Source organism: Giraffa tippelskirchi, chromosome 1 (genome assembly GCF_054371585.1).
Source record: "Giraffa tippelskirchi isolate mGirTip1 chromosome 1, T2T-mGirTip1v1.2.pri, whole genome shotgun sequence".
Lineage (NCBI taxonomy): Eukaryota > Metazoa > Chordata > Mammalia > Artiodactyla > Giraffidae > Giraffa > Giraffa tippelskirchi.
The window spans coordinates 13,253,664-13,274,172 of NC_137275.1; the positions used below are offsets into that span (position 1 = coordinate 13,253,664).

Here is a 20,509-nt window from a genome sequence, read left to right on the forward strand (position 1 = left end):
GGAGTTGGTGATGGACAGGGAGGCCTGGTGTGCTGTGATTCATGGGGTTGCAAAGAGTCGGACACGACTGAGCGACCGAACTGCAGTGAACTGAAAGGCGTGTCTGTGTAAATATCCATACAGTCATAGACCATCTCCAAAGGGTACATGACATTGCCTTTGCCTTTGGGGATGACAACACCGTGCAGGTGATGAGAAGATAATTTGGTTTTCACAGTATAGCCTTTTCCGTCATTCTAATTCTGCGCCATGTTCATTAGTTACTATTCAAAAAATCAAGTAAAGAAACAGCAAAAAAAAAAAAGCAAACATGAGTATTATCAGAGTCTGGGATGATGTATCTCTGTGGGACAGAATGAGTTTCTGGGTTGCTTCTGACACCCTCTTTTCTGGCCGCTCTCTGAGGCTGGTGCCAGACCAATGTGGATGGTGTCATGAAGACGGTGGCCCAGGACAGGACCCCAAAAGTCTGTGAGAGGCACCACCACCCCCAGAGCAGCCGGCCCTACCAGCCAGCATGCACAAAGTTCCATGAACTGGTGTCCATCACTGCAGTTGACTGATGGAAATGGCCAGTGCTGGGGAGGGGCCATGTGTGTCTTGCCTCTGTCTGTGATCCTTCCACGTGGGAAGTGATAGAGGACTGGAACAGGAATCCCCTGAAGTCAGTTGTGGGGAGAGTCCAACTGCAGGGCTGGTTATGCCTCCAGCTAAAAGCCACATCCTCCAGCCTAGGTTTTCTAAGTAATAAAAGAGTGATTTTTGTGGCTGGGCTGGACTACATGCCTGATGTATGTCTTTATTTCCCAACTGGTTCGGAACTCAAGGTGGCGGGAGATGGGAGTTCCCTACTGACCCCTCAGACATGCCCAACTGTTGAAACGATTCCTTTTATATCTAAGAAATTCCTAGCAGGATGCATGAACCTCGTGGTCTGGAAGGAGTTGGCTGGAGAAGGTGAGATGCTGAGTCAGAGAGCATACTCATCACATCTTGCGAAGGTTAGTGAAGTGTGATAGTTGCTCAGTCGTGCCCGATTCTTTGCAACCCCAGGGACTGTAGCCTGCCAGGTTCCTCTGTCCATGGAATTCTCCAGGCCAGAATACTCTGAGTGGGTAGCCTTTCCCTTCTCCAGGGGATCTTCCCAACTCAGGGATGGATCGAACCCAGGTATCCCCCATTGCAGGTGGATTCTTTACCACCTGAGCCCCAGGGAAGCCCAGGTTAAATGGACCATTTATAACTACCTGCACACAGCAGAGACACTGCGGTAGGGATGGGATGGAGGGTGCAATTCAGTGATCTTCCCAGCCTGTGCCTTCTCCTTGTGCTGCATTTATCTGTGTGAGATGATTCACCCTGTAGATGGTTGCATCTTGGGTCCTCCCTTGGATTGGCTTCCTCTCCAGCACCTCATTCAGCTTGGTGCCAAGCACTCAGCAGGAGCTTGGTAAACACTTGCTGAGAGGTGCTTGCTGGACACACATTCTCCAACAAACTGTCACCTAGCTGGGGAGACTAGTGAGGGTCACCATGGCAACCAGACTGGCGTTGCCGCTGCTCTGCTTGGCAGCAGCCTCACTGTAGCCTGCCAGGCTATGAAAATCCCTCTCTGGCTTGTTAGGTCCTTATGGGACCCCATGGCAAAGCACAGGCATGAGGACAGGGCTGCTTCCAATTCAGTTGGCCTGGGTAGCAAAATGCTTGGTCATTTGAACTCTGGGTGAACTCGATCCTTCCAGAAACCTAGGAACAGCCTAGACTTGGGTTATCTTGTCAGAAGCCCATTCACCTCCCGACAGTGTCCCGATGACCCTTCAACACCCAGCACAAACTTCAGCCACTCATTCATTCACAAGACGATTGCTGATGCTTAACTAGTGCCACCAGACTGGTTCCTCCCGAGGGCTCGGGGTCTAACATGGAAACAGACACACAGCCTGGGTATCACAGAACCACAGGGCAAGGGCCCGACGGGAGCCCAGGGTCGGGAGCCATGAGTGACTCTTGTCTGTGTCCCCAGCATGTGGCACAGTAACTGACACAAATTATTAATAGATATTTAATCAATACAGGACTTCCCTGGTGGCTCAGACAGTAAAGTGTCTGCCTACAATTCAAGAGACCCGGGTTCAGTCCCTGGGTTGGGAAGATCTCCTGGAGAAGGAAATGGCAAACCGCTCCAGTATTCTTGCCTGGAAAATCCCATGGATGGAGGAGCCTGGTAGACTACAGTCCATGGAGTCGCAAAGAGTTGGACACAACTGAGCGACTTCACTTTCACTTTCAATCAATACAAGAAGAAAATGGAAAGAGGAAGGGTTGGAGAGGGAAGGAGGGGGAGGGGAGGAAAGGGAAGGGAATGAGCTATCCTCAAAGTCATTTAGAATTTGGGAAGAGGGGGATTTCCTGGTGGTCCAGTGGTTAGAACTCCAAGCTTTCACTCCCGAGGGTCCAGGTTCAATCCCAGGTCGGGGAACTAAGATCCTCACAAGGCAAGTAGTGTGGCCAAATAAAAAAGAATTTAAGAAGGAAAGAGGAGGGAGTTATTTATTGGCCCCCTAAAACCCACCACCGACCTACACGTCTCCAGCAGGGCATCTGGCCCCAGGTGATGATGCACAGTTCTTCAAGGCCATAAGTATTCTCTGAGCCCCTGCCGCCTACAAGTCACCATTTATGTCCCAGTCCCACTGAGGGCAATGGGGGTGGGGGGTGCACTGTCCTGGGGAGGGCCACCCTCACCTGGATCGGGGCCCCTTTCCCTCCTAGGGAGTCTCTTCTTGCTCAGTCCGAGAAGAATCTCCATCAGATGGTCTGTAAGCCACAAGGAAGACCAGAGGACACCAGCCTGGGAGTCAGAGACCCGGATTTGAGCCCTGGACCAGCCACTACTTTTTTTTTAATTTTATCTTCGGCTGTGCTAGGTCTTCGTTTCTACACGCAGGCTTTCTCTAGCTGGGGCAAGCAGGGGCTACTCTTCATCGCGGTGCGTGGGTTTCTCATTGCTGCGGTCTCTCTCGCCGTGCAGCACAGGCTCTAGGGTGCGGGCTTCAGTAGCTGTGGCACATGGGCTTGGTTACCCTGCCGCACGTGGAATCTTCCCCGACCAGGGATCGAACCCATGTCCCCTGCATTGGCAGGTGGATTCCTAACCATGGACCACCAGCGAAGTTCCCCAACCACTTCTTAATGGAGAGAAGACCATCTCCAATGGTCCTTGTCTGAAGAGAACCCTCAGGAACATTCCAGAAACAATGCTATGACTTACCTCCTTGAACCCTCCAACCCACTTCTCACTTCTTCCTATGAGCCCTCAAGCCTCCACTTCCTCCCTCATTCTCTTGAGACTTCCTGATCATTTCCTAGAATAATGGCCATCCAAAGACATCAGGTCCTCCCAGAAATCTGTCAATGCAGCCTTTTATGAAAAAAGGGTCTTTGCAGATGTAAGTGAAGGATCATGACTTGGGGAGACCATCCTGGACTATCCAGTAGGCCGTCAATCCAATCAAGAGTGTCTTTCTAGGAGAGAGGCAGAGGAAAACTGGATGCATACAGGAGAGGAGAAGCCAAATGGAGGCAGAGACTGGAGTGATGTGGCCACAAGCGAAGGACTGCTGGCCCCCACCCCTTGGATGCTGGAAGAGGCAGGAACGACCCTCCCCAAGAGTATCTACAGGGATGCAGCCCCATCAACACCTAGACTTCAGCCCAGTGGAACTGACTTTGGACTTCCGGTCCCCAGGACTGTGGGACAATAAGTTTCTGCTGCTTGGTGCCATCTGGTTGATGGTACTTCATGACAGCAGCCACAGGAGGCACCACACTCCCCTTCCCTCTCCTGCTCACCTGGAAAAGCCCTTCCCATGCAGAGCAGGGGGCCGACCACGGTCCTAGCACCCTATGAGGCAGGCATGGTTATCCCCATTTTATAGATAAGGCAACCAGAGTCACCCAAGAGCTAGTGGCAGAGCTGGGGCCCAAACCAGGCAGTCAGGTTGCTGAGCTTGAGTTCCTAAGCCCTGGGCTCTCCCACCACCCTTCGGTGGTCTCTGCAGGGGAAGGTGCCTCCTCCAGGCAGGCTGGGACCCCTGGCCTCAAACGGGCACTCTACCTGCCTGGTAATTCTAGTAAACCACTTCCACCTCTGGCAGGACTGTTCCATCCTTTCCTGCAGTCCTCCCCACTCTACCCCTCCCCAATGTCCTTACCTGTACTTCCTTGAGAAACTTCAGAAAGGCAAGTGCTGTGTTCACACCGCCCACCGCACACCTGCACGCACCCGCGTTTACTCTGGCTCTTCCTTCCCAGTGTGATGGGTGATACGCCTCTCCAGCGCTTCCAATGGAGCCCTGGCTCCCATCTCCTCACACCTCAATGACCTCTTCTCTGCAAATATCCCTGCTCTCTCCTGCACCCTCCATCTCCCCTCCTTCATGCTGGACCATCCCCATCAGAATGCTAAGATGCTCTGGCATCAGCCTTAAGCATTCCCTCTCATGGCCCCATGTTCTTCTTAAGCTCCACCTGCGTTTCTCTGCTCCCCGTCATAGCACAGCACCTTGAAGAAGCCGTCCATACATCTTGTTGCCATTCTGCTCACCCTATCCTGGCTTTCTACCTCTGCCTCTCCCCAAAAGCTGCTCTGATCATCAATGGTATCCCAGTGGCCAAAAGCAAGACACTTGACCGAACTCCAGGCAATACTAGACATGGTCCGTCGTCCCATTTTTTTCTGGAAGCCCTCTTCTCTTGACTTTCCTGACCTCCTTGCTCTCCTGGGTTCTTCTTACTGTTCTGACTTCTAAATGCTGGCATTCCTTAGGGGACCATCCTGGTTCCCTTCCCTCCCTGTCCTCCCCATAGGTTCTCCCATCAACCCTCTCTACTTGGCACCTCCATCCAGACGTCCACCTGGTAACAGACCTCCGCAGCTGCCTGCCCACTTGACGTTGTCAGCTGGGTGTCTCAAAGGCACCTTTCAGTTGCCATGTCCAAAACTAACTTCCAGTCTTTTCCTCAAAACGCAATCCTGTCCTCTTTCTTCATCTTAGGAAATAACATCACATTCTCCCAGTTGGTCAGGCTGAAACTTAGCATCACCTCTGATGGCTCTTTCTTCCTCAAATCCCACTCTCAACCCCTCAGCACGTCCTGCTGAGCCTCCCTCATTTGCTCCTTGATTCCTTGTGTACATATGAAGCCTGTAAGACGGACATCTGACAGAATTACAAAACATCCCAGGGGATCCAGTTTGAGGAGGCTTGCACCTTCTTCTAATCTTTGCCATCAAGTTAATCACAGTATGTATATAAAAAAACATGGAGAAGGCAATGGCACCCCACTCCAGTACTCTTGCCTGGAAAATCCCATGGATGGAGGAGCCTGGTGGGCTATAGTCCATGGGGTCGCTAAGAGTCGGACACAACTGACTTCACTTTCACTTTTCCCTTTCATGCACTGGAGAAGGAAATGGCAACCCACTCCAGTATTCTTGCCTGGAGAATCCCAGGGATGGCGGAGCCTGGTGGGCTGCCGTCTATGGGGTCGCACAGAGTCGGACATGACTGAAGCGACTTAGCAGCAGCAGCATATAAAAAAACATATCATATGATTGGCACATAAAAAAACTACTTGATACAGGCAGATCTTGTTTTATTGGGCTTTGCTTTACTGAGCTTCGCAGCTCCTGTGATTTATAGACTGAAGGTTTGTGGCAAGCCAGTGTCGAGTTAAGTCTATCGGTACCATTTTTCCAACACCATTTGCTCATTCCCTGTCTCTGTGCTGCTTTTTTGGCAATTCTTACAACATGTCAAATGTTTTCATTATCATATACTTGCTATGGTGATCTGTGATCAGTGATCTCTGCCAATACAACTGTAATTGATTCGTAGCACCACGTTAGCGTCCATACAAGATGGCAAACCCAACCGATAAATACCGTGTGTGTTGTGTCTGCACCACCAACTGGCTGTTCCATCACCTCTCTCCCTTTCTTCAGGCCTCCATATTCTCTCAGACACAACAAGATGGAAATGAGGCCAATTAATAACCCCACAATGGCCTCGAAGGGTTCAACAGAAAGGAAGTTCTGTCTCTCACTTTAAATCAAAGGCATTTTTTAACAATAAGGGATTTTTAAATCAAGGTATAGACACTGTTTTCTTAGACATAATGCCATTGCACATTTAATAGACAGTATAAGGGAAACATAACTTTTTAATGCACTGAGAAAAAATTCATGGAACTCACTTTATCTTGATGGCCTGGAACCAAAGCCACAGTAACTCTCTGGTATGCTTCTACATGTATTTAAAAGCCTCGGTTTTACAAATACTCTTTGAACACAGACTTAATACAAAACAAAATTTTGAGGCAGTTTACACGGTGATGTTGGTATCACTAAAAGGCAGCAATAAGCTTCCATTTAATAGAAGAGGAAATAAATGCAGACCTAGATTTACTTTCTTATTTTTCTTTTCCTCTCTAGAAAAACCTAAGCTCAAGCTTTAAAAAGCTGTTCTGTCAATAGAAGAGTGAATATGAAAATACCCAGGTCTGGGACTAAATCCATTACCTCTTGTGTGACCTCAGGCAAAACCGTCTGGAACATCAGCTTCCTTTGTTAGAGTTGTTGTGAGAATTAAGATCAGGGTATGAGGTGCTTGGCGGTGTTCAGGGGGAGAACAAGAAAGGAGCTAAAACTCTGTGGGCATGCCATGCTTCCAGAAGCTTCTGGGACCAGCCAGTCATGGTCAGTTCCTCCTTTCCCCGCCCCAGCCCACCTGGGGCTGAGCCATCTGCATTATAATAGTCAGGGAGCATGATAAAAATCAGAGGAAATATTCCTTCCTCTAATCCTCTCTGTTTGAGGCAGCCTATGAATAAACAATGTAAAAGATAAACAACCAAGCAAACCAAGGAAATGCTCTTTGAGAAAAATAAATCAGCAAAACAGGGCAAAGTTATGGCTCTGATGGGTCTCGGAAATGAGGTGACAATCAAATCACCAGCATATTTAGAATCCCAGCTAAACCTCACGGAACAATTACAAATGGGATAAGTGATTTGCTGGAGGAAAAAAAATCTATGTTTGGGGGGAGGTCATCCCAGATTCCCATGCATACTAAGCCCCTGACATTTTGAGTGACATTTTCGTTCTGGGAGTTTCTAAGCCTGACATAAGTCAAGATGGAAAGATTAAAAGTAATTGGCAATGCTAGGATTTTGTAAATAATTGCCAGGTCCAAAAATAAGCATCCAACCACAGTGCCTGAAACAGAATTGGCATTCAACAAAAATTGCATGTTGGGCCGGGGAGGGAGGGCGGAGAGATGGGGGAAAGAAGGAAGAAGAAAACTTAGTTCCCTAGTCAGGACTTTCAGGTCATGCCTGATAATCAATGATAAACATTCTTTGGACAAAATAAGATCAGTTCCCAGTGAGAAATATAAGTCCAGACCTACTAAGTGATTTACAAGAATAAAATCTTGGTGAACACCTCAATTTCCCTATTACATTCACACACCAGGATCAGCAAAATGCAGCAGCTAAGAATAATTTATAAACTATAGGGATAAAGGAAGACTCTGCTTTTCATAGGCCATCATTTCTTGGATCTAAAACAAAGCTGGGATGATCGATACTTTTTTATTTTATACTACTGACAATACCAAGCAAGACCCCGAGGGACTCCTGTTCACAAAAGTCTTCCTGTGGCCCCTATTTCTTGATTACAGGAAGTAGATTTTGTTCCGTTTCCCTGACCTTTCCTGAGTTTCAACAGCAGGTTCAAACAGATGCTAATTAGAGAAGGGAGGAAATGGGGAGACAATGAGGAACCCTTGAAAGAAACAACAGAGCAACCCTGGGGCAGAGTCCTGGTACCCCCGCAAGGGATACACAGAACAGTATACACAGAACAGTATCTTTGAGCTCTTCTGCAAATACTGAAACCCCCATCAGTTGGGAGAAATTAGAGGTGCGTGTTGTCCACAAGCAACTAGACCTCAGACCAACTGGAACCAGAAGGTTGATGATGCTGACTCCCACTTACCTCACCACCAACCAATCAGAAGAAAGTCCACAAGCTGATCACACCCTCTCTGAACCATTACTATAAAACTCCTCCCTCTAGAACTTCCCTGGTGGCCCGGTGGCTAGACTCTGTGCTCCCAATGCAGGGGCCTTGGGTTCGATCCCTGGTCAGGGAACTAATTTCTACATGCCACAGTTCACATGCTGCAACTAAAGATCCCACATGCCACAACTAAGACCAGGTGCACCCAAATAAATAAATTAGTATAAAAAAAAAAGAAAACTCTTCCCTACCCACTCTGGCTCAGAACACACAGTTTTGAGGGCATTAGCCAACTATGGCCCACTTTGCCTGGCAAGGTAATAAGGCTGTTCTTTTCTACTTTACCCAAAACTCTATCTCTGAGATACAATTTCAGTGTTGGGGTAAAGAGGCTGGATTTGGCTTCACTAATTACTCAGGTCAGAAGGGGCTAGAGCCCTATCTACTTGCAAAATTAAATATCTAAGTGCTGATCACACAAACCAAGTCACTCTACTCATTTTCAAGTTTTGGAAGAAAACAGACTTTTAGTTATGAAATGCATTAATAATCACCTGCTGGTGCCACTTAATATCATTAGTGCTAAGTCGCTTGAGTTGTGCCTAGCTCTGTGTGATCCCATGAACTGTAGCCTGCCAGGTTCCTCTGTCCATGGGATTTCCAGGCAAGAATACTGGAGTGGGTTGCCATGCCCTCTGCCAGGGGAATCTTCCTAACCCAAGGACCGAACCGCGTCTCTTAAGTCTCCTGCACTGGCAGGCAGGTTCTTTACCACTAGTGCCATAACATTAGAGATATTTACAGAACTCTGTCAGTAACTGCCCCTTTCTCCCTTTCTACCCTCTCAGACAGTGTGGCAAATTTTAATTTGTCACCCTTGGCATTCTGATTAGGGAATTAAGCTAAAATGAAGGATCACATCTGAATAGCTGCACAACCCTGACATCCAGAAATGGATTAGCAGGCCTGATTTCTGCAGGATGTGAAGTCAGCCTGGGACTTGTGAAGCTGGTGGCCTGGCCTGCACCAAGGCACTCACTCAGCTGGGAAGGAGCCTCCTTTCAAGCAGGAGGAAAGTCCCTCTCTGCTTAGAAAACCCCCTCAGCCTACAAGGTGTTGTGATTCAGACACAACATAGCTCTCCTCTCCAGGCAATGAACGGTCCTTCTAAAGGTGAAAAGGCCACAGTCTCTGTTTCTGGTTGGATCTTGGGTCCATCTCTATGAGCCACCTGTTTCCAGGGAGACAGGATCACATAGCTGCTCGATTTTGCCTCTGAGCTTGTAACTGAGCAGGACCCTATGGGGCTGAGTGACAGTCAGCCAGCAGACTGTGACCCATGTGCCCGGCCCAGAGAAACTGAGTGGGTTTGAAACCTGTCCTCTCATTGACTACCGTGTGCCCTGGGGCAAGCTCCTTAACCTTAAGTTCTTATCTGTAAAATGGCAAAAAGAGCATTACCTGCTTCCTAGGGTTCTTATGAAGATTACACATATTTGAAAAGTTCTTAGAACCATGTCTGGCTCTATGTTCAATTACACATACATAGAACACTAGAAGGGCTTCCCAAAGTGGTGCTAGTGGTAAAGAAACCATCTGCCAATGCAGGAGATGTAAGAGACATAGGTTCGATCCCTGGGTTGGGAAGATCCCCTGGAAGAGTGCATGGCAACCCACTCCAGTATTCTTGCCTGGAGAACCCCATGGACAGAGAAGCCTGGCTTGCTGCAGTCCACGGGGTTGCAAAGAGTCGGACATGACTGAAGAAACTTTACACACATGTAGGCAAAACACTCTAGGTTCAATAAATAAAAAGAAATGGGTGCGGTAGAGGACACCAGCGTCATGCTGGAGTGAGACACTCCCTCTTGCCTCCCCCTTCAATCTATCACCAGTAAAACACCCACAAGGCAACAAAGGTGTCTCCGCCCAACAGGATGTCAGAGAATTCCACACACCTGTACATCTAAAGGTGGACACACAGGAACAGACAGAGGAGGCAGAACCAGGGGAACAGCAGAGTTGATGCCTGTAGTCCTGGTCTCCCCAGCCATGGCAGATGAGCCCACAGCTCCATACTGCCCTGGAGCACCAGGAGGAGGCGGTACAGATGAGAACAACCTGGCTGCAGCAGTGTCCATGACTACAGGGAACTGGGCAATGATAGTGGGCCTGGGACCCTGTCCCTCCAGCCTCTGAGTGACCCATGACTCTGGTCCCCCAGCTCTCTACCCCCAGCAGGAGAGCCCATAAGCCTTGTAACACTGGACATGCTAGAGGTGCCCATGTGACTCCAGCTCCCTCCCACCCGAACCCTCCCACTGTGGTGGCTGAGCCTACAACTCAGGGGTTCCAAGAGGTAGCAGAAGAGCCCCCCTTCCTGGTGCCCCTGGTAGCAGCACCAGTGATGCTGGCAACAGCAAGGCACCAAGTAACCAGAAGGCACAGGCGTGATGATGAGGACATGGAACCACACCTCTGACCAGGGCAGTGGAGGACTGCTGTCTATCGCTATTGCTAAGTCGCTTCAGTTGTGTCTAATTCTGTGCGACCCAATGGACTGTAGCCCACCAGGCTCCTCTATCCAAGGGGATTCTCCAGGTAAAAATACTGGAGTGGGTTGCCATGCCCTCCTCCAGGGGATCTTCCTGACGCAGGGATTGAACCCGTGTCTCTTATGGCTACTGCATTGGCAGGCGGGTTCTTTACCACTAGTGCCACTTTGGAAGGATGAGAAGTGTTAATTCTTAAGCATAACTAGAGGCAGCTCAGAATCAATCAAAAAGATGTTTGCTACTTCTGCCAGTGCACTGGCAGAGGAACAACTCACCTAGCATCATGAAGAACCACAGAAACAATGTACCACAAAAAGAAAATAACAATTCTTCAGAAACCAAACTCAAAGTCACGGAATACTGAGATCTAACGTATAAAGAATTCAAAATAGCTGTCATGAAGAAACTCAGTGAGCTACAAGACAACTCAGAAAGGCAGTTCAGTGGACCGAGGAACAAAATTAATGAACAGGAGGAATACTTTACCAAATTAAAAAACAGAACCAGACAGAAGCTCTGGAGCTGAAGAACTCATACGCGAGGTAAATAATGCATAAGAAAACATTGGAAATAGAGCAGCCTACATGGAAGAGAGAATTAGCAAGCCCAAACATAGAAATCTAGAAATGATACCGGTAAGAAGGTGAAAGAGAAATGAGATGTTAAACACGAGGGAAATTCTATGAGAGTTATTCAACTCGTTTAGGAAGGGTAACATTAGGGTGATGAGTATCCCAGGGAAGAGAGGAAGAAAGGAACAGAGAGGTTATTTAAGGAAATAATAACTGAAAATTCACAAAGCTAGGAAAGGAATTAGATATACAAGCCTATGAGCTAATTACCTCAATGCAAAATGACCTTCTCCAAGACACATTATATTAAAATTGTTAAAAGTCAATGACAAGGAAAGAAATTTAAAGCCAGCCAGGGTAAAAAGGACAGCAACCTACAAAGGAAGCACCGTTGGGCTATAAGCAGGTTTCTCAGCAGACACTTGACAGGCCAGGAGGGAGCAGAATGACATTCTCAAAACACTGAAAGATAAAAACTGTCATCCAAGAATACTCTATCCAGCCAGGTTATAAGTCAGATATGAAGAAGAAATCAAAGGCTTTCTCAGGCAAACAACAGCTGAGGGAGTTCATCACCACTAGACCTGTCCTACAAGAAGGGTTGAAAGGAGCCTTTTGACCAGAAACAAAAAGGCAAAGCACCCAAAAGTTTGAGTAAGGTGATAAACAGAATGAGAAAATTGTAACTCTTCCCCAGAATAGTTTTTAAAACATTTTATTATGGCATAAGAGTTAAAGGAGGGCGAAAAGCAGAAGAAACAATGATAACTACTTCAGTTTCATAACTCACAACATAAAAATGGATAATTTGAGAAAACAAAAACATACAAGGGGAAGAAGAAAAAGATGGAAGCCACTCAGTGATGTTATCAGCATGTGTGTGCTCAGTCATGTCTGACTCTTTGCGACCTTGTGGATGGTAGCCCGCCAGGCTCCTCTGTCCATGGGCTTCTCCAGGCAAGAACACTGGAGTGGGTTGCCATTTCCTTCTCCAGGGGATCTTCCTGACCCAGGGATCGAATCTGTATCTTGTGCATTGCAGGTGGATTCTCTACCACTGAGTGAGAGGTTTTACACAAACATTATGGTAACAACAAAACATAAATCTAGAAGAGAAACACAAAAAATAAAAAAGAGGACACTGAGAAAACCATCAAATCAAAATAGCAGACAGAAACACAAGGAGAAAAAAAACGGTGGAGAGATTGAGCAGCCAGAAAACAACATTGTAGTATTAAGTCTTCATCTATCAATAATAACCTTAAATGTAAATGGGTTGAATTCACCAATCAAAAAGCATGCAGTGGTTGGATGGATTAAAAAACAGGACTCAACTACATCCTGCCTCCAAGGGACCCATATCAGCTCTACAGTCAAACACAGGAATGGAAGATGCTACTGTTAGCAAATGATGGCTAAAAAAGGGTATGTAGCCATACTCATATCAAGCAGAATAGACTTGAAGACAAAAATGAATAGTATATTTTTATGAGGGGGAAAATTTATCAAGAAGACATAAAAGTTATTAATGTATATGCACCTAACATAGGAGCACCAACATATATAAAACAATTATTAACAGACTTAAAGGGAGAAATGGGGGCTTTCCTCGTGGCTCAGTGGTAAAGAATCCACCTACCAATGTAGGAATCATGGGTTACATCTCTGGGTCAACAAGATGTCCTGGAGGAGGAAATGGCAACCCATTCCAGTTCTTGCCAGGAAAAATTACATGGATTTGCAGGCTACAGCCCATGGGGTCGCAAAGAGTGGGACATGACTAGTGACTGAGCACACACACACCCACAAAGGGAGAAATAATTTCACACAGTATCAGAAGTCCTACCCAGGGTAATGAGGCAAGAAAAAAACTAAAGGTATTCAAATTGGAAAGAAAGAAGTAAAACTGTTACTATTTGCAGATGACATAACTTTATATATATAAAATCTTGAGGACTCCACCAAAACACTGAAAGAAATAATGTACAAACATATAAAGCTGCAGGGCACAAAATCGACACACAAAATTCTGTTGCATTTCTATATGTTAACAATGAGCTACCAGAAAGAGATATGAAGAAGTAAATCCCATTTACAATTACAACACAAAATATAAAATAACTAGGAATAAACTTAACTACAGAGATGAAAGACATGTACAGTGAAAAGTACAAAGTACTGTTGAAAGAAATTGAAGAAGGCACAAATAAATGGAAAGATATTCCATGCTAGTGGATTGAAAGGAAGATCTTGTTAAAACATCCATATTACCTAAAATAATCTACAGATTCAATGAAATCCCTACCAAAATCTCAGGGACATTTTTCACAGAAATAGAGCAAAAACTCTAAAGTTTATATGAAACCACAAAAGACTGAACAGCCAAAGCAATCCTGAGGAAAAAAAAAGAATAAAGTTGGAGGTATCACAACCCCTGATTTCAAACAATGTTACAAAGCTACAGTAATCAAAACAGCATAGTACTGGCACAAAAACATAGATCAATGAGACAGAATTGAGAGCCCAGAAATAATGTACATATGGACAATTAATTTACAACACAGAAGCAAAGAACATACGATGGATAAAGAATAGTCTCTTCAATAACGATGCTGGGAAAGCTGAACAGGCACATGCAAATAAAATGAAACTAGGCCACTACCTCACATCATACTCCAAAATCAACTCAAAATGGACTGAAGAATTAAATGTAAAACCTGAAACTATAAAAGTCCTAGAGGAAAACATAGGCAGTACATTCTTGGTCATAGGTCTTAGCACTATCTCCCCAGGTATGTCTCTTCAGGCAAAAGAATCAAAAACAAAAATAAACAACTGGGACTACAGCAAACTATAAAGATTCTGCACAGCAAAGAAAACTATCAACAAAATTAAAAACCTATTGAATGGGAGAAGATATTTGCAAGCAGTATATCTAATAAGCAGTAATATCCAAAACATATAAAGAACTGATACAACTCAACAACAACAAAATAACCCAATTGAAAAATGGGTGGAGCTGAATAGACATTTTTCAAAGAAGATATACAGATGGCTAACAGGCATGTGAAAACAATAGCATTTATTAGGGAAACACAAATTAAAACCACAATGAGATATCACCTTGCACCTGTTGCTGCTCCTGCTGCTGCTGCTGCTAAGTTGCTTCAGTCGTGTCCGACTCTGTGCGACCCCATAGACGGCAGCCCACCAGGCTCCGCTGTCCCTGGGATTCTCCAGGCAAGAATACTGGAGTGGGTTGCCATTTCCTTCTCCAGTGCATGAAAGGGAAAAGTGAAAGTGAAGTCGCTCAGTCATGTCCGACTCTTAGCGACCCCATGGACTGTAGCCTACCAGGCTCCTCCGTCCATGGGATTTTCCAGGCAAGAGTACTAGAGTGGGGTGCCATTGCCTTCTCCTTGCACCTGTTAAAACGACTTATTATCTAGTGAGTGTTGGTGGGAATGTTGGTTGGAGAGCATTATCAACTCAATGGACGTGAATTTGAGCAAACTCCGGGAGATAGAGAAGGACAGGGAAACCTGGTGTGCTGAAGTCCAAGGGGTCACAAAGAGTCAGACATGACTGAAAAACTAAACAACAACAATGGCCATTATGGAAAACAGCCTAGAGATTCCTCAAAAAAATAAGAATAGAACCAACATATGATCCAGCTATCCAACTCTAGGGTATTTACCAAATAATACGAAACCATTAATTTGAAAAGATACATGCACTCCCATGCTTATTGCATCATTATTCACAACTGCCAAGATATGGAGGCAACCTAAATGCTCATGAACAGATGCATGGATAATGGGTGACAGATGAATGGCCACGAACAGATGCATGGATAATGGATGTCCATCAACGAAAGAATGGATAATGGAATACTACTCGGACCTAAAAGAGATGAAATCTTTCCATTTGCAACAATATAGATGGATCTTGACAGTATTATATAAGTGAAATAAGTCAGATGGAGAAGGAAAATACCATATGATTTCACTCATCTGTGGAATATAGAAAACAAATGAAAACACAAAATACATGAACAAAATCAAACAAAAACTAACTTATAGATACAGAGAACCTAATGGTGGTTACTAGAGAGGAAGCTGCTGGGGCAGGATGAAATCGATAAAGCAGATCAACTGTATGGTGATGGATGGAAACTAAATTTTTGGTGGTGAGCATGCTGTAGATACTCACATAGATACTCTACTTTTGTATAATATATAGATTCTTCTGTATATATATCGAGGTAGAAATATAATGTGGCACATATGAAACTTAAAAAATGTTATAAATTAAAGTTAACTCAATAAGTAAAAAAATAAAATAAAAATACTTAGATCTTGGTCCTTAAAAGTTAATAAATAGATAAATAGACAAAAAGAAAAGAAAAGAATTGAACCTAGTTTAGCCAACAGTCATATCACCTGGTCTGAATTCTCTCTCAATACGTCACTTCCTTTCCTTTACTACACTACTCAAGACCCCAATCCTCACATCAGTCATACTGAGTTATCGACACTTCACCAAGTGTATATAACTTGCTCATTTCCTGTCTTGGCATCTGCTCTGTCTTTCCTCTGCCTAAAAACCTTCTCTTAATCTACTTGAAAAGCTTCAAGAATTAGTGAAAATATCTCTTCCTCTGGGAAGCATTTCTATGACCTGCTCAGAGGTAATTACCTTTTCTTTCGTGCTCAGCGAGCCCCAATCTTAGCACGGTACTCATCAAATTTTCATGGTCACTTCCATTTCTGTGTTTGTCTTCCCACTAGGTCAGACTGCCTCCTAGCTCGAACTATGTTCTTTTTTTTTTTCTTAAATACCAAGCATGGTGCTCAGGGCATGGCAGCTGTTTGATTATGACTCAGTTCAATTCAGTTCAGTCGCTCAGTCATGTCGGACTTTTTGTGACCCCATGGACTGCAGCGTGCCAGGCTTCTCTGTCCATCACCAACTCCTGGAGCTTACTCAAACTCATGTACATTGAGTCAGTGATGCTATCCAACCATCTCATCCTCTGTCGTCCCCTTTTCCTCCCACCTTCAATCTTTCCCAGCATGAGGGTCTTTTCCAATGAGTCAGTTCTTTGCATCAGGTGGCCAAAGTATTGGAGCTTCAGCTTCAGTATCAGTCCTTCCAATGAATATTCAGGACTGATTTCCTTTAGGATGGACTGGCTGGATTTCCTTGCAGTTCAAGGGACTCTCAAGAGTCTTCTCCAACACCACAGTTCAAAACCATAAAATCTTCAGTGCTCAGCTTTCTTTATAGTCCAACTCTCACATCCAAACATGACTACTGGAAAAACCATAGCTTTGACATATGGACCTTTGTTGGCAAAGTAATGTCTCTGCTTTTTAAATATGCTGTCTAGGTTGGTCATAACTTTTCTTCCAAGGATTATGACAACTGAGTGACAAATGAATGATAAGTGGGATGAAATAATGAGTGAAATACACTCAGTATTTGCTCTCATGCTGCTGTAGATAGAACATTCATGATATCCATGGAAATATAATGTGACTTAGAATACTTACTCTTCTAAGGCTTGAAGCATGCTCCCAGGGTCCTCAGAAGACAGAATGTCTATCATTTGGTCATTGAGAGTGAGATCTTCATTCACACCATCAGCTGAGGTGAACTGGGAGTACTCCAGCTTGTTTTCGTGATGCTGAACCTTCAGGAGAATTTCAGGAACAACAATTGAGTGGGCCTTCTTGTGAATGTCACATGCTGGAAAAGTCATGAGGGAACGTGGGGATCTGTAATCAGAGAACCTAGCTGGCCCCACTATTGGTGAGCAGACAAGACTCTGGCACAACATTGCACTTTCCTGGGCCTCATTTTCTCATCAAAGAAATGGGATCATAATTCCAGTAGCCCTGCACAGACTTGTTGTGTGGATGAAACAAAGCAGGAGGTGGAAAGAGCTTTATAACTATAAAGATCTAATACAAATATTTCATCATCACCATCACCACCACCAACATCACCATATTATCACCATCAACATCATCATCACATCATCATCACCATCACCACCATTATCACCACCAACACCATCATATATCACCACTAACATCATCACCACCATCACTACCATCATCACCACCAACATCATAGTTATCATCATGCAGAGGAATATTAACAGATGGCAGATGGACTTCAACATCATGGATCTGGTTGGTTTCTAATCAGACTATAGAGTTGTCAGATGGAAGTGACATCAGAGATAACTAAGCTCAATCCTTCAGTTGGATAGATGATATATCTGTGTTGCTCTCTAACATTACTAATGCTGCAAAAAAGCATAATAATTATACTAACATTTAAGGATTTCTGTCCCTGTGCCTTGTATGAGTTATATCATGAAAATGTCACACAAAATGTGTTGATGTCCCCACTTTACATATATGGAAACTGTAGCTCAGAGAGATGAAAATGACATTATCTGAGTTCACACAGCTCATAAAGAGCCTGCATGGTATTTGACCCGAAGTCTACCTAACTCTAAAGGCTGCTTTCTGTTTTATAACATGTTTTCTCCTTGGTCATCACCACAAAGAAAAAAAAAAACTTTTTAATGTGGAAAGAGTTCATTTTGTGATGTTGGAAAAAAAATGCTACAAGAGTCTTCAGATCTTAAATCAAATTCACACTTTGCTTTCCTCCCATGGTTGTAACAATCAGCCTTTAATCTCTGAGAAATGAATTCTGCTCCTTCATCAAACGAGCAGGGTGAGTCTTGCTTTTCTGTGATTGATAACAGCTTTGGGAGAGTAAGTAGAATGTCTCATTAGATAGGCCATTTTTCTCTTCTTCACTTCTGCCTGTCAAGGAGATTGTGGGTCGACCTCACTTTGAAATGACAATTCTCTCCTCCAGGAAGGAGAAACAAAATGAACAACAGGCCGGGACTACCAGCCTGCAGAGGTGGGGGGTGTCCCTGGAAGCCAGGTCTCAGCCTATACTCGGCCACCGGAAGGCTGTTCAGCTTCACAGGACTCCGTTTCCTCACTACACAGTCAAGGAAAAAGATGAGAAATGTTCAAGTTGCTGGACCTCTGGGTGACAGTCACCCAGTCTCCATGGTTCTGCAGAAATGAACCACCCCGCAGGGTGCTCACTCCCGGCAGTGACGTCCCATCCTAGGACAGCAACCTGTCTTCCTGCCTCTGTCTGTCCGTCCTCTGATTGGCTGCAGGATGATAGTGGAGACTCATTCCTTCACATGTTCACTAAGTGCCTTCTAAGCGCCAGGCTTCATACCAGGCAATGGGGATTACGGCAGGCAGCATCAGTCCTCCAACCATGACCCCTGCTTTTGCTCTTCAGTGCCTTTGAGCCCAAGATCCACCAGCCAACACCTACACTTCTTTCCCTGAAGGCTCCTTCTGGCCTTCAGAGTCCATGTCAGGGAAATAAGGCCTTTGTCCTGGCCCCGTCCCCACCATTGTCCTCAACCTGCAGCATTTCATAACTCAATACCCATTCTCTTTCTCCCTTCAGGCAGGATGACTCTGAGGCTGGTTCTACACTGTCCCGAGTGCCCAGGTGAGATAGAGAAGCACCTGGTACCCACAGTGGTAGCTGGACTGGCTGCCTTCCTTCCCACCTCACTTCCCCATCTCCTACCTTTACTTTCTGGGATCACTTTCCATATAAACTATTTGCATTTGGATCCTGGTCTCAAGGTGTGCTTCTGTGGGAACGCAGACCAAGACAGGAGAACAGAGACTGAGGAGTTCACAGATGGGGATAAACGGTGGGGAGGAGGATGGTCCAGAAGCCAGGGCAGGAACCCAGAGAAGGGGCCCTGACTCGGCCAGGAAGTGGCCAAATGATGACTTCCAAGGAGAGGCAAGGCCAGAGATGAGTCTTACAGGACATATCAGGTTCTGCTCATTGAAGAGCGGAGGGAGGATTACAGAAGCATCCTGGTGAGTGTGGAGAGCTCAGCAGTCATTGTCTAGAGTGGGATGTCAGGGTGTGAAGCTGGACCACAGGGGGCTGTCTCTTTATAAGCCATGCTAAGCCATCTGGGCTTCATCCTGAGGATGAAGGGTAGATCAGGACCTGAATCAGGATGTGGCATGAACACACAGTTGGCCACACAGGCAGGCACTCAGTGATTTAGCCAGAACAAGGGGTTCCCAATCCTGTCCTGGCCATCTGGTTAGAATCATCCAGGGAGCTTTTAAAAACAACTAATGATGGGGATGCCTCCCAGGAAAGCAGGCTGAGTCTGTGCAGGAGGGACTAACTTTGAGCATGCATCATGATTCCCTAGGGGCCCTGACATCCATGCAGAGTTGAAGGATAAACTTGAACCTCACATCTACCACCAACCAACTGCCCTCCAGGAAGAAGATGCACATGGATTCCCACCTGATGTCTGGTAAATGTGCTTCCCTTCACACACTGGTATCGAACCATGAAGAAAAGTGCAGCCCAGGTCAGCACCAGGGAGAGGATGAAGGCCACGCAGAACCCTGCTGCGTGGAGGCCATGGTTTGGCAGAACCTGTGGGGATAAGAGAGAGAAACAGATCTGCTCGTGGTCACACTTCACATCTTTCAAGGCAAGTTACAACTGAGTTAGAGAAGAACAGGAACAGAGTCAGTGAGACCAGCCTGGGTTTGGATGGAACTTTGCCACCCATTAGCTGGTTGCCTTGGGACCACTGCTGAACCTCTTTGGGCCTAAGTCAAATGGGCCCAAGCACTTCAAGGAGCTGAACATGGAGGCTTGCACACGACAGGACCAACCACCCCAAGGCTGGCACATCACAGGCGCTCAGGAATGTTAAATTCCCCAATCAAATATGTAACAATCCTAAGGCAGCAGGAAGGATTCATGACATGCTTCCAGTTGGGCAGAATTTCTCAGAGGCCAGAGGAAGAAACCATAGTGTCCTCAACTTCCCTCAAGGCTGTGCACTCCCCCTGGGCCCACTGCCCATTAGGGGTGGAGCCCACTCTGGACGTCAGGGTCACTCTGGAGGATGCACATGGCAGGGTAGCGTCACACAGCAGGAGGCAGCCCAGTAAATGACCACCTACGTGGGCTGCAGAGCTCCTGTGAGCTTCACTCAATGTGTCAAGTGTACTCTCTCCTGGACGGTTTCCTCCGGGCTCCACTCTGTGACATCCTGGGACTAATGTGGATCCACTGATGGGCCAGGAGTGGCCAGCACCAAGTAATAACTGTGAGAAGCAGTAAGTTCTAGACTCCCCCCACATTCCACTCCTCCCTCCACCAATCTCTTTGGGATCCAG

The 20,509-nt window shown here is 45.8% G+C and overlaps 1 protein-coding gene across 4 annotated transcripts in view; it reads right to left on the minus strand.

The window, feature by feature from the left end:
- The window catches only part of EVC2 (EvC ciliary complex subunit 2), a 157,777-nt gene that overhangs the window by 93,513 nt on the left and 43,755 nt on the right, over positions 1 to 20,509 (minus strand). For all 4 annotated transcript variants that reach the window (XM_081494598.1, XM_081494416.1, XM_081494322.1 and 1 more), the window contains 2 exons: positions 19,620 to 19,754; positions 16,769 to 16,908 (listed from right to left, as the gene is read on the minus strand). In XM_081494598.1, coding sequence (XP_081350724.1) covers positions 16,769 to 16,908; positions 19,620 to 19,754 — 275 coding nt within the window. The remainder of the gene's footprint in view (positions 1 to 16,768; positions 16,909 to 19,619; positions 19,755 to 20,509) is intronic.